Here is a 14,765-nt window from a genome sequence, read left to right as displayed (position 1 = left end):
TCCCTACTTTGTTTTCTTGCTTTGGAAGATACCCTTCTTTTCCCCAGAGCTTGCGTACTCCCTCAAGTTTTAGAGTATTTGTCCTGAAAAGGCAAAAAAACCAAAGCAGGATCAACTGTATGAACATGTTCATGAAAACACGCCAACACTCCAACCATTCACAACTTTGGTACTTTGTTTTTTGTTGAGTAGTGGAATACAAAAGAATGCTTTTGCATCTGCATGAAGCTCTACATTAGTCATGTCATTCATTACTATAAAACACCCCAAGAAATGCAAACTTGGACTAGGCTATACAGTCCTAAGTATAGAACTAGTATATATAGTATATTAAGTCAGCATTAGATGCCTGCAGCCAGTAGTAGACAGTGCTTGCCAACTCCATCCACAGTTTCAGGCTACTTTTCTAATGCATTTGAATATTTTCTAGAAGTGAATACAAGCAACATGGTAACTATCTTTTTCCCCAGGAGAATGATTCTGGGAATCTCCAAGTATATTTAAATAGTTCTATTGTTGATTCCTTAAAGAATAACTTAAGTTAATATAAGATACTGAAAATTAGAGACCTAGAAAGCATTTTTATTTCTTAGGAAAAGCATTCATGTTCAGAGACACCCTGAACTCTAGCAGAAGTTAATTCAATAGAGACAGGCTAAATGCTGCAAGTCCTACATCTAAAAGCCTCAAATATTCTTCCACAAAGTGGTTAAAGAATCTGAAAAAAACTTCCAAGGTTTCCTGCATACCAGAGTATAAATGAAACAACTGTTATGAAACTATAGATATGGAATTTATTTGTAATGTTCTAAAACTTAACGAGTATCTTACACTGTGAATTTTATCCTCACTTTTACGTAAAAAAGTTTCTTTAAAAGGGACGTTATCAGACACCTATAAAAAGTGTAGCCTGTAAGAAAAACAAAGAAGCCAGAGGGGAAAAAAACAAAACAAAACCCAACTTAATCATGTAATCATCAGGTAATCCTTTGACAGTTTTACTGTGTTACCTATCACTAATTTGTAGTTTGTGAAGAAAGTAGAAAACCAAGTTAATTGCACTAGCCGATTTTCTAGTTGTTTCAAAGAAGATGGCATCAGAATTTCTTCTGAAATGACAGAAGTTTCCAAGTTCAACTGTATTCTTTCTAGTTCCACTTAATGCAGAAGCAAAGACTCACGATGCTGACAAGAGAATCTTAAATGTACTTCATTTTAAACACAAATCAACTCACTCTTTATGCCCTGTCTCAGCACTATTACCAGACGTATCAGAACCAAAAGATAAACCCGTGGGGGACTGTCTGCCAGTGACACCAGATGAAGACACACTTGAAGCAAATGACAATCCATAAGGTTCGAAATTCAGAGCTGCAAGACAGACAGAACCTTAAAATTACTATGAGGCACAAAAAAGTAAGAAAGAAATCTTTTTTTTGAAAATAGATGTGCTGTATAGCTGCACTTTTCAGGCTTCCTATTCAGGATAATAATTTCATTATAGATAATGCAGTGTACAAGACACATTTTTCCAATTCTTCAGAAGTAAAGCTGAGAGTTTTAGAGAAGCTTTCCAACCTCAAAAAAGGGAACCATATGGAGGTGTCTTAAAAAAAGAAAAATCCTTCTGTGACTAGCTATAATAAAGTAAACAAGTATTTCTATGGTAAAAAAGAGGAAAATACAAAGTGTATTATAGGTAAATATAGGTTTTTTTAAATAAAAGCCCATACCACTGTCTTATCTGTACCTACGCTAGGTACTGTTTGTCATAAAATAAAATCACAATGGTTATTATTGCTAATAATCCCATAGTCAAGACTAAGTGCCCAGTATAGGAGTTAGGAATGCTTTGCTTTCACTTTAATAACCCCTGTAAATTTCAAATCTCATAGACCAGCAGTGGGTATAGTAAAGCATTTTCACCTGTAGAACAGCAACGTATAGTAAATGAACAGTTACATACACTAGCTAGACAGATGTCCAACTGAGATCTAAGTTGGACTTACCCAAGTCAATGCACAAGGTATTAAGATTAACATTACTTTAAGAAATAATATTAACTGTATACTTAGACTGATTGTTAATACAAAGTGAGCCCCTTACGAGCTATTTAATGAATGCAGTAAAGCAACAGTCACCTTTTTCCTGAGAAAGTTTCTCTTCTTGTCTCTGGTGATGAGGCTTATATGGTGCTGCACCACAAGCAAGTCCCTCAGCCACAAACCCATCCAGAAAAGATAAGGAAGCATCTACCTAAACAGAATTAAGAAAAGTGAGAAAACAATGAAAATATTTTCTATATGTGAGCCTGGTGTTAAGAATAATATTGCATCTTATCATCAGATGTGGATGTTCTGTCTCACTTCTCCCATATATACCAGTAAAGCTTCTGTATTAACAGAAATTATTAGGGAACTATGCTGAAAAAGACTTTGAGCTAGATACTTGTAACTTAAATTAATGCCTCTGACACAAAAAAAAAAAAAGGCAAGCAGAGTGGAGCTTTCCCAACATGACCTATTCTGCCACTATATGAAAAGACCAAATTCAAAACGCTCAGCAATACTGATACTATTTCCTATAATTTATTATGGACTTCTCAGTGTCAAGATCAGAAGGCAAACCCTCTGAATTAAAACACAGCACCATATCACTAAAGCAGCCATAACTTGCCTTAAATTTTTTTTAAAAAAAGTCAACAAAGATCTAAATCAGCATATGAAATCAGTTTTCTTAAAAGCAACTCCAGCTGACTAACTAGACGCCACAGTTCTTCATCTTTCAGTGTAGAACGTTACCAAACACCACATATGCCTGGAAAAGTATGTGTATGAAAACTCACTTTAAGCAGACTAAAGACTGGCACCAGTCAGAACTGTCAAATATCACTGATTTTGGAAACACCTTTTTAACAAAATATCCAATTCCCCGAACTACCAAGAGGTGCATGAAGAACACACACTGCAGCTGTCTTACCACCATGTCACTGCAACTAGCATCAAATGGAAGCAAGTTTTTCATCAGTGCTTTGTCTTCACAGAGATGCTTCAGTTCAAAGGCATACTGTCTCATGCAGGTGTCTAGAGAGCTGCTGAATTCTTGGATCAGCTTGTCAACTGTTTTTGAACAGGAGGTATGTGATGCTATCTTGGTGACTGCAGCCATTATCCACACTTTAGTTTCAGAAGAAACAAACGACTTCTTCAGCAGGCTGTGTAGTTTTGTCAAAATGACTTCTGGATCAACATCTGTAACAAGGCTGGAATATTCCCCCAACACCTATTCACAAAGGATAGACAAAATATGCATTTAGTCACAGCAGTGCTTTCAGTTTTGGAATGTACTATTAAATAATGCAGTAAAATCCACTTCATTTAACATATTTAAACATATTCTTAATTATGTCTTTACCATTTTGTGTTTAAATGTCAAAGGCTTGAAATAATCTTTGTGTTCTCCTCCACAGACTCCAACTTTAACTTCTTAAAAACCAAATAGCTGCGTCACAAAGCAAGCTAAACATAGCAATTAAGCCCTTACAAAGGATTATTTGCTCATACTGCAACCTCTTCCCTTGGGTGGAAGCTGAAGCCTACCCAGGTACCAGACAATACTAGCACAGCACTTGCCCAGTCATCTTCAAGGCTAAAAATGCACTTCACAACCACATCAGGCCTAAGTCTGATGAAGACAGAAAGACTCTCAGTAGGAAGTCAGATTCATGTGGCTGCTCAGCCATTCCAATAGTCACCTGCCTTAAAGGGAGCAAGTCAGCTTCTCCACAGGCTATGACAAGCTAAGTAGTACTCGGGCACCAAAAGAGGTCACTAAAATAGATTTCAGCATATTATCTTGACTTCAAGTAAAAACAGATTAATGACGAAAAATAAAAGTTAAAAAAATTTTTGTTATAAACATCACCACCTTTGACAGTTTCCTCATATCCGTGTATTCAATTTTGGCCATGTGTCTACCTTACCCAACTCATAACTTGAAGGAACTTCTGTGGATAGAGTGTATCTGCCTCTTCGAGTATCACTAAATAAGACTGCACTGCATACCTCCTCAGCTGATCATTCTCTTTTCCATCGTCAAAACCTAGACAGAAAGCAATTCATGGTTTGTCTGAAACACAAATAACACCTCACATCAAATATTTCAAAGTGTATTTTAAGGGAAAAAAAAAAAAAACAAAAAAAAAACACCAAAACAACCTGATGATTAAGGAACATATCTAGTTCTTCAGAGCATTCAGGAATTACTCACCTTCAGCCAACAGCCTCAGAAAGTTGCTTGGGATATCAGGGTGCACAACATCCCCTCCAACAGAAAACACAGCATTCATTGTCTGGATGAACCACTCATTGTTAGGGGCATACGTGTCCAGATGTTAAGGAATGAAATGCTAAGGCATAACTTTTTTTAATTTTTCAGAGCGTTTTCTAAGCAAACAAATTTTCCACAAATAAGCTTTCTCTCCCCAATAAGTTGAGGGCCTGATGATCAAATATCAGCTCAATCTAACCAAAGAGGAAATATTCCTGTATCTTTTATAAAGTGCTTCCAGTAAACACTTAGGATTCATATTATCAGACAAGAATACATACAGAAATCAAGCAATGAGAAGTCTAACAAGAATGGTCACCATATGCCAAATATCTGATTGCCACTTCCTCTTTTTTGGCATAGTTCACAGTTAAAGAATATTTTCTTTATTTCTATTCAAGTGTGCTATTCTTAAAATCCATACACCAACGCAGAATTCCCTGATAGGAAGATCACTCCATGCAGTGGTGAAAGACTTCAAAGCTTTAATTTAAAGCCACAAGATTTTAATGCTAAAGCCCAAAGTCAAAATGAAGTATTTTGAGTGTCATTACTTTCTCTCAGTGAAATACAAGAAACACTGGTCATTTTCGTAGGCATCCTCTTTTGCCTTTTTTTTTTTTCCTGCATCCGAAAGAGTGGAAAGCACAGCTGTAACACCTCCTACTTTGAATGACCATGAAAGATACTTGGAAAAGTACAAATGCTACAGTTGCCTGAACTTTGACTCCACAAAGTTTCAGAAAAATAAAAGGATATTTCTCAGCTAGTTCTGCTATTTTGCCAGCTAAGTTGATGATAGCATATTCTTCTTTGCTTTCTTTTAAGTAGTCAAGCATCTTCTGAACTATGACAATTACATTCTGTCCATTTGTAATTCTGTAGAGAAGCTCTAAAGTCTGAAAGAGAAAGCAAAAAATATATTTAACTAGCTCTGATGACTCAAAAAAGGCAGGAAGTGAGCAGTACTTTAGTATGACGACAAATTGAGCAACTGTCTTGCAAGTCTTGAGCAAAATACACTGCTTATCTACACAGCTTGTCACATTACTATTGTTTGTAACTCCTCTCTCTCAATAACTGAGATATACTATGCCTTTTACACTACTCATTTTAGAAAATTTATCACCCATCATAAAAATTAACTTTTTAAAACTTCACTGACATTTTAAAAACAGACATTTAAAACTTCACTGACCTCCCTTTTAATAATGGGATCTGGATGGTCTAGACATTCAATTATTGTCATCTGGTGCTGAAGTGCCAGACTAGGATCCTGCTGGATAACATAGGTCAAGGCCTTTAAACCTAGAAGAGAAGTGATTGGAAGTAATATAACAGAATGTATACCACTATGACCAAATAAAAGACATCTAAATAAAATCGGGTATCCTTACCTAAGTATTTCAAGTTAATTTTGGGTGACAAAACAAATTTTCCAATGCACTTGGCAGCCTTTTCAAGTAATTCAGATTTGGGATAAATCGTATAAATTGTCTGGACACATTCAAATAAGATAGCTGCAAGAGGGAAAAAAAAAGACATAATTAATGTCTATTCAAGATTTTTATAACACAAAAATTCTTAACAAGCAAACAAGCTCATTGACTGTATCAAGGAACTGCAGTGCTGTCCCAGTCCCACTGAATCTAACTGCAGAGTACCTAATGACATAAATAAAACCAGGATGAATTACTACCTCCCTCAGCATATACATTTTTTAAAATTATTATCCTTTGCCATCGTGCATACAACTTTCTATCCTTAAAATTTTTCCAACCTTGAAGTCTCCTACAGTTGCTCAAGGAACTGGACACCAATGGACAACCTCAAAGGATTTGAAACAAAATATTTTTCTTATTGAAAATTATTTCTTATTAATGATTTCTTAGCTACTAACAACAGCCAAAATCATCACAATAATATTCTTACTAAAAAAACCTTGCTTTATATGGTGGTTTGAGAAAAAGCCAGAAGTAAACTGAAAAACACAGAGAAATAATGAATCCTCTGTGGCAGCAATTCACAAAGATTCAGACCAAGATACTCTCACCAAGTCAAGTGGCATTTAAAATCATGGTGTAATTTTCAGGCATTCTTGTAATTCGGTCTCCGAATGAACTGTCTGGTAGACCCCTCTCTACTCTTCTTAAGCATTACAAAACTAAATCTGAGAAAGACTAGCATATTAACAACTCAATTGCCTACAAGAAGCAAGAAACACACAATAACCAAGGACTTTGTGTAAGAGAGAGTAATCGCTGAGAATTACGATTTTATTTTGTCTGGGATCATCAACTAAAGTTTCATAAAAAGCTCATCACATCTGAGCAAGAACTACATACCTGGAGTGTATCTCCTTGTTCAAATCATAAGGGACCAAAGTAGGCAGCTTATTAAGTGCTTAAAACAAATTTAACTCCTACCAACTGTAAGTGCAAATTGTATTGCAACGCAACACATCGCCCACTATCTGGTATGTTCATGTTCTAAAAGAACAGAAGCAATAAATTGAATATACTAAACCTCTGACAGATACTTCCTCATTTATTATTTACTAAAAGAAACTACTTTCCCAGAGTTCTCCTTTGTAGTGGAAGTGAAGCTTACACAATACTTTACAAAACAGTAAAGTATTTGTAGGCATTAGACATCTAGAGCTTTGGGCCATTTTCCTTTCCCCAGCCCCCACCTCAGTGTTCTTTTTAAAAAGTCTCAGTTTTCTTTCCTTTTAATTAGCACAGGTACTTTAGCAACATCTAAGGGGCTTTACTTTTACAATAAATACTGGGAGGGGGTAGGTTTTTTTATAATGAAACAGCTCTTACGGTAGGGTTCTAGATCATCAGATCTGAGTGTGTGGGGAGGTATTAAGACCTGGGGAGGGGAAGGCAAAGAAAAATTACACACAATTGCTCAACTTATTATTAGAAAAAGAAATAACAGGGTAATTATTCCTTTTGCTTTGTTCTAGCCACAAATACAGCTTTCTCTACTGAGAAGATGAAATTAACATAGCGTTCTAAGATGTTCTAGAAGTTTTAAATTCAGATGTGTGCCAAAAACACCTTTTCAGAGGCACCACTGTCACTGAACTTTGGAGGTGTAGTTTTCAGTAACTGTGCATAAAGGAAAAGCCTGACACAGCTGCAAAGAACTGATGCTGTTACTCTTGCACACTTTTTATTGCCTTTCTCAGGGCAGTGAAAAGAAAATCCAAGTATTTCCAACAAACAGAGCTGGATTACTAGGATTTTTCTTTTATCATTTATTTCAACTTAAGCAATGTTCAGCAAGAGTTTTCACGAAGAAGATGACTTTCTGTATGAAGAAGCTGAAAATGGAAACATAGGATAGAGGCTTTTGGACTGAGATGAATTCCCAGAAAATAAAAATGTTTTACTTCAGTGATAAAAAACTGTGCTGTACAGCATTGTATCATTTGTTTTATAATTTACTAGTTGGACATTTAAGAATACAGTTGTTGTTTATTAAAAATAATTATTTTTTTCAAAGTATTGCATGAGTATTTTAGCATGATCAACTACTCGTGCTTTCAATCTTTTCCAATACTGATAATTACATAAAATAACACTCACCATATGTAATATTATGATTTATCTCTGCTCTTCTCAAAGATTCATCTAGAACATCATACATCAATTCACTTGCCCTGTTTAACAATAAAAACTATTTTAAATTATTTGCAGCACTAACAAGCATGTAGTCTTATTTTGCCAAATAGTTCAAACACTAGTACTGAAATCTATAACACAAATTATTCATGTCCACATTTGCTTTAACAGGGAATAGCTCTATGACATGTTTAGAAATAGCATGTAAGAAGATGTTTGCAGCTTTCAAAATAAACATTTACAGTATCATAAGAATAAAAGTATTTCCCTCACTGCTTTTATGAAAAAAAAAAAAAAAAATCAACAGGAAAAAGATCACAGACAACTAGGTCCTCATAAAGTGACGCCACTTTTTAAAATACCTTTTCTCTGGATTGTCATACAGTTCTTCGGTAACCTGGAAACAGAGGTCCCCACAAAAATGTATTTCAAGCATATCTCACAATAATCCATTGTTTAGCCAATCCAGAAGCTAAGGAACTGATTTTGTAGTTTAGAAATTATCTGCTCACTGCACTGGTTAATAACAAATATTAAAAGAAGTTCAACACTGAAATATGCTTATAAGAGGAAAAAAAGAAAATAAGAAAAAAAAAAACCACAAAAACAACACAGAAACACCCCCACAAAAAAAAAAGCCATAAAACAGAAAGTTATCTATGAGTTACAGGTCATGAATATATTCTTTGTACCTTCAAAATATTAATTATAGAGAAAGATCTGGTTACCTTGGATCATCTTTTCCTAACAGCCCCAATATTCTTAAAAGCTGAATTTGTAACCATGGTGCTGGCACGCTGTGATAGTTGAAGTCAACAGGAAGCTTTCCTCCCACTACCTGCTTTAGGATGGTCACAAAACTCCCAGTCAACTCCTTGTAACCAGATGAGTTCTCCTACATAATGAAAAAGAAACAATTCAAAAGCCTTGGTACACCACCTAAAAAGTAAAATTAATCTACAACTTGAGTCAGATAAAAATACCTCCACTAATGTTTGATTCATAGGAACAAAACTTTCTGCTCATCCCTCAACACCTGTAAACACCTTAAAACTAGTCTGTTTTCTCACACATTTACAAAGGGGGTGAATGTAACTTGAAGGCAATGGTAAAAAAAAAAAAAAAATATTCACAGGCAGATTTCAGTAAATCCTTTAAAATACTGCAGAAGTCAGGCCCAGGAAGGCTAAGGAAGACAATGATGCTGAGCATTTAGATCATGCAAGAAGTGCATCTGTCAAGCCAAATGGAGAGCCAGCACAAAGATAATGCAGATATCTGCAATCACAAATCAATTTTTCTAATGATAATGCTTTTTCTACAAAACTTCTGTACAATACACTATGTATTTAAAATTATATATATTTATAAAACTATCTCCTAAGTTCAGTTGTGCTTCTAATTCTTTGTTTACCTTAATCATTTGAAGATAAATATGCAAAGAAGCAGCCATGACTCCAGCATCCCTGTCACATAAGGCCTTCCGGAACTTATCATGAATATGCTGAACTTGGTTAGGAGCAATGAGATAGAATTTATATAAAGCTTGCACAGCTTTTCTTCGGATAATTTCCCTGAAGAGAAACGAGATTTACACAAAAAAAAAAAAATAAAGCTGCTGCTTGTGTATTTTAAGTATTCAGCTTGCACTCAGTTTTACATTGATGTAGAAATAACATAGGGAAAATCATCATGATTTGAAGAGAGATGAGAACCCATATTTTACATATTTGATAACAAACAACTTTACAAACACCACCCAAGTGGCAAAGGAAACCTAAAGGCATAGTACAGCATCATGTCAGACTGAGGATTCAAAAGAATGGTCACCAAAGAAAAAATTAAGTTGGCCACTGCTAATCTGTTGTGGTCACAGATTCAGCTCTGAAAAATAACTGTCTAGAAGTTGCCGAGTTCATTCTGCAGTCTCATTTGTAACAGCACACAACTTACAATATATCCTCTTTGTATGGGATATTATAATTGAGAATCAGACAATGCAAGGCTACTGATATCTGCAGATATGTTTTTATTGACAAAGTTACTATAATTAGCTTTATTAAAAAATAAAGTCAGTGAAGTATTTCAAGCGTCCTTAGCTCCTTTTCCACTTCCTCTACAAACACTGCTTCATCCACATATTTGTTAAAAGGACTCCAGCAGATACATTCAATTACATTTACCTATCAAAACTGGTTTAAAAAAAATTTAATATCCACCCAATACTCAGTCAAGACTGCAAACAAATGAGACAAGAATCCAAGAGAAAAACTAGGAGTGGAACAATTTCTGAAGGTAATGATTAGAAAGACCATCTCAGAAAAAAAACACCAGTTTACTAAACATACCTACAAAATTAAGTCATTCAATGGTAAAAGGCCACTTGAAATTCTGTAAATGAATACGTACTTAGAATGCTGGAGCTTGTCTTCTATTAGGGGAAGAACAGCCGGAATCATCTCCCGTGGAAAGATCTGGCTGACAACAGTTAATGCCATGCACACCTCTACTAGATTAGTGCTCTGTAAGTCCTGTTACAATCATTGAAATAAGAGAGCAATTTTTTATTTGGACTTTAAGTCTGCACAGACATCTTCCGAATCTTCCACAAGCAGGCTGGATCTAGACCACCCCCAGCAAGCACCCTGCTGCCAGCCACCTTGTTGTCTGCTCGTGTTTGAGAAGTGTCAGCTCTCACTGAGCTAATGGGGGTTCTTTTCTTCTCTTATACTGGAAGAAGAAACAAGCAGCTCTTCATATTCATGTTAGACAACTACATTTATATTGTAAATAGATGCGAGGCTAACACTACAATCAATGTTAGTTTACTGAAATAGTTTGACGATTGCAAAACTACGCTGAGTTCCCAGCTGGATCAGTGGGATCAGTCACTTCTCACACAACTCCAGTATCCTCTCTAGTGCCTTTCATCTAGCTCAAAGAATTAAAAAAAAAAAACCACAATCAACTTCAATAATACTAATTACATATTTGCACACTAAAATAAGACATTGTGTACTCCTAAGAAGCAAATGCCAATTACACCTAATGTTCCACAAAAGAAAGAACAAAAATTCACAGTCTGTCTCAAGCACAGGTAAAAATAGAAGATATAGCCCACTGTAATCTTAAACCAAAAAAGCATGGATGAAATACAAGACTAATCTTTTTTCCAAAACAAATGAAACAGTAAGATTTCCAACTGACATCATTATTTGCTCTGGCCATTTTATCCCTGATAGGTGCTCGTCCTCATTTTGGTTTAGTTCTTTACGGACTCTCATTTTCACTTCTATATATATGCTTGCTATTTTCAAATTAGATTTTTAAGATTACAAAACAGTTTTCAACTAAAACAACAAAATTAGCATCATGTTCAGTCTATAATTTATGTGACTTTGGCCTACTCTAATATAAAAGTAATTATTACACAGGAAGAGTTAGAGTAAGTCACAATTGCTTCATGTAAGAGGCACTGATACAGAAGATGACACCTATGAAATACTATTTGGTAATAGATTTTCAGTGTCACTCCAAAGCATATTTCCATTTTCTGTCAAAAGAATTCAAAGAAGCCAACAGATACTTGCTGTAGGCTAAAAGCAAAAGTTTACATTGAAATATGCATGCATGACTCCTCTTGGAGATAAGAATGTATATAATTACCACATTTTATACCAGAAATTTTATGGTATATCACCTCCCTTGAAAAAAAATTTAAAATACAGCTTCAGCAGCAGGAAAGACAAGATTAAAATAAAAAGCCAGGGAAAGCCATTTCTAACTTTCATTGCTAACCAAAGAAACAATAACTTTACAAGAGCAAGATAGAACTAAGGAGTACATAGCTTAGATGTCTTGTGACACAAAATGGGAAGAATTGCTCCAAATTTAGTTTACCTCCAGACCTCCAAAAACACTGTACCTTCACAACTGTGTTCACAAGTAGAAGGAGAAGTTCATGGTTTTCATGTAGAAATAAAGAAACTGCCAAGTAACCTATAAAAGAAAGCAGCCTCTGTTACTACTTTCAAGCAAAAAGCAACTTTTCAAGCAATAAGTCGGAAAACTTAAGACTGTAACACAAGAGGAGTTAAACAATTTACAAAAACCCATCCAAAACTCCCACTGTAGGACAATAGTTGCTCATGCTTTAAATACCAAGGCTTTATTTTTAATTTCCATGCAAAACAGTTATATTTAAGTTTCAGTAAAGCTCAAAAAAAAAAGCAAACAGGTAATAATTCATAGGCTGTTAGAAACAAGAAACATTACAAAGCTATAGATCTGCCAAAAGCACCATGAAAAAACAATTCCTGGAAAACTGGCACCTTCTCTGCGTGGAGAAGAGTGTATTATTTCTAGGTTACACAACACAAAATGCACTTCCTCACATCTGTTTCTCTTTAAAAAAAAAAATGTTCCATTTCAAATAAATTTTATACTCAACTTGGAATACAGAAGAGCAAATTCACCACCCTATGCCAAAAACTCCTTAACAAGGGAGGAAACAGTTCCAGAATCCCAGAAAAGAAACCTGCCAGAAACCTTTTTCTTCAAGATCCCTCTTCCTTTTAAACAGAGACTGACAGTGAGGGGGTTGGGAGAATGTGCCACAACTCAGGACAGTATTTGTATTACAGAGAAAAATCTTAAAAAAGGTCTTGGTTCATTCAGGGCATGGTATATGACACCAGGAACAGACAAGATCATCCTCACATACCACATATAACCTCAGAACAACAACAACAACAAACCCCCACGTCCTTTATAACGTCCTTTTACCAGATCAAAGGTCGCTTTGTGTCCAGAGAACATTAAGCCACCCACATTAAAAAAATTTGAAAATTAAAAAACGCTGCTTCACTACAGCCTTCTCTAGAAGAGCCCTAGTATGGAAAGGTCTCAAACCAATTAAAAACAAGACACATTGGTTCTTGACACTGACAGAGGTCACAATGTTCCCTTCAGAACAGCTTACCACCTACCCTCCCAGGTTTGATGAAGACAGAATTTCTTAATCCCTACCAGGGAACCCACACACTGGCTTTCATTACTCGGGGTAAAGCAACTTTAAATCATCACTTGTAATGCATTCTCTCAGAAACTCCAGTACTTGAGTAGTTGATCCAGATGAAATTCAAACAAAGGATATCAAACAAGCATATCCTGCAAGACACTGCCTTCCTTCTGTGTATGCAGACATAGTATTGCTTGGAGTTAAACCATTTGCTCTGCAAACAAGAAGAAATGTCTTCACTAGGCAGTTGAATCAGCAACTGCAAGGAAATTCTCCAGATAAGGAGAGAGGCTGACAGCTACTTTAGTCCCAATCTACTGTAAAAAAGTTAATAGCCACAGTGGCAGGCAAGGAAATCACAATGGCATGAAATTTCAAAGAAGTCTGAACTAGCCTTTCATATTTCCTCAGGAGCTTCTGCACCTATCCTGTAAGAATCTCCCCATCTGCCTCATTTCCAGCAATGGTTTCTAAACTAAAAAAGATCCTGCAAGCATCCAAACAGAAAACATTTGTCTGACATGAACATCTTTGTCTCATCTTGTATGACAGCACTTTAAAAGGAAGCCAGATCTTTAGCTTGATGTGTTTTTTAACAAGACTTCTCACAAACTACTTGTTTATTGGTGTCAAAATTCAAAACAATGAAAGAACAACTAACCTGCCTTCTGTTTTACAAGCAGATACACAGCAGCTCACAAACTAGGAACTTAGTTATTTTCAAAGAGAATTAAGAGACTATGACAGAAGACCAAGAAAGTAGAATATTTTAAGTCAGTTTTATTTCTACATGAATTATAAATCCTAAGAAACTTTAAAAATACAGTTTGAAAATATTATTAAGGCTAGAGCTCCATGCACATACCAACTCTTTTCTCCAAAAGATTTCCTTGCTGTGCAAGCTTGATTGCATGGATATATCCAAAGGAAGACTCATAGCCCAGCATTTCACAGTAGATGAGTCTTACCATACATTCTTTCATCAGTCTCTGAAATAAAAAAAAATATCACTGTGGGACATAGGACTGAGAGGCACATTAACCAACTCAAACCAGCACAGATCAACTCCTGCAACTCAGACATAAGCAACAGTGTATGCAATGGGGCACAGCTTCTTACAGAGCGCGGATTCTTTTTAAGAACAATGCCAGCCTGTGAAGAACATTGACCGTAGCAGTTCATCACTTAACTTTTTCGTCTGCATTAGGTCAGAAACTACAGAAGGACAAATTCTGGGCACCATACTGTTCTATCACATTGTTATTATCAACTGTTATTGTCAGGCCAAACGTACTCACAGTGTCCTCATTAGTTTAACCATTCTGCAAAACCACAGCTATTGGTACACTATGACGCTGATGATTAAATATCTACAATGCAGACAAACTGCATGCTCCACCTGGCAAAAAGAGTGAGAACACAGTTCTTCAACTGTGGTCTGCTGTTCGCACAGCCAGTAACCACCAAGAGGTAGCAACTTACAAGTGTTGTGCTGGGGGCTGAAACTGTTGCTTTCAAACTGGTTAGCTCCTGCTGGATTAATTTTTCTTCTTCCTAGAAAAATTAAACTTCTTATTTTAATCTCGCATAAACTCTGGAAGCAGAACATGAAACAAAAGCCAAAGAAGACACGTTAATTTAACGGCATTCCAGGGTCTCCTCAAACCAGCGCACATCTCTTGCACGGCACTCGCACCGGACTGCCCGTTTCAAGCACCGAGAGGAAGGCTTCCCGGCCGCGCTTCCCCAAGCGGTGCCCGCGACGCCGCCTAAGGCGGCCG

At 36.0% G+C, this 14,765-nt stretch overlaps 1 protein-coding gene across 1 annotated transcript in view; it reads right to left on the bottom strand.

Moving 5' to 3' along the window:
• AP4E1 (adaptor-related protein complex 4, epsilon 1 subunit) overlaps positions 1 to 14,532 on the bottom strand; it is an 18,948-nt gene extending 4,416 nt beyond the window's left edge. The window contains 16 exon segments of the mRNA XM_008937495.1: positions 2 to 83; positions 1,236 to 1,371; positions 2,142 to 2,256; positions 2,980 to 3,282; positions 3,983 to 4,101; positions 4,270 to 4,382; positions 5,089 to 5,228; positions 5,528 to 5,637; positions 5,727 to 5,849; positions 7,929 to 8,002; positions 8,693 to 8,859; positions 9,379 to 9,538; positions 10,374 to 10,495; positions 11,890 to 11,963; positions 13,850 to 13,973; positions 14,467 to 14,532. Of these exon segments, the coding sequence (XP_008935743.1) occupies positions 2 to 83; positions 1,236 to 1,371; positions 2,142 to 2,256; positions 2,980 to 3,282; positions 3,983 to 4,101; positions 4,270 to 4,382; positions 5,089 to 5,228; positions 5,528 to 5,637; positions 5,727 to 5,849; positions 7,929 to 8,002; positions 8,693 to 8,859; positions 9,379 to 9,538; positions 10,374 to 10,495; positions 11,890 to 11,963; positions 13,850 to 13,967 (1,956 nt within the window). The 5' untranslated portion in view covers positions 13,968 to 13,973; positions 14,467 to 14,532.
• Between the last annotated feature and the right edge of the window lie 233 nt (positions 14,533 to 14,765).

This window comes from Merops nubicus, unplaced genomic scaffold (assembly GCF_000691845.1).
Source record: "Merops nubicus isolate BGI_N331 unplaced genomic scaffold, ASM69184v1 scaffold16273, whole genome shotgun sequence".
Lineage (NCBI taxonomy): Eukaryota > Metazoa > Chordata > Aves > Coraciiformes > Meropidae > Merops > Merops nubicus.
The sequence above is the reverse complement of the archived record's forward strand: the minus strand, read 5'-3'. Positions and strand labels throughout refer to the sequence as shown.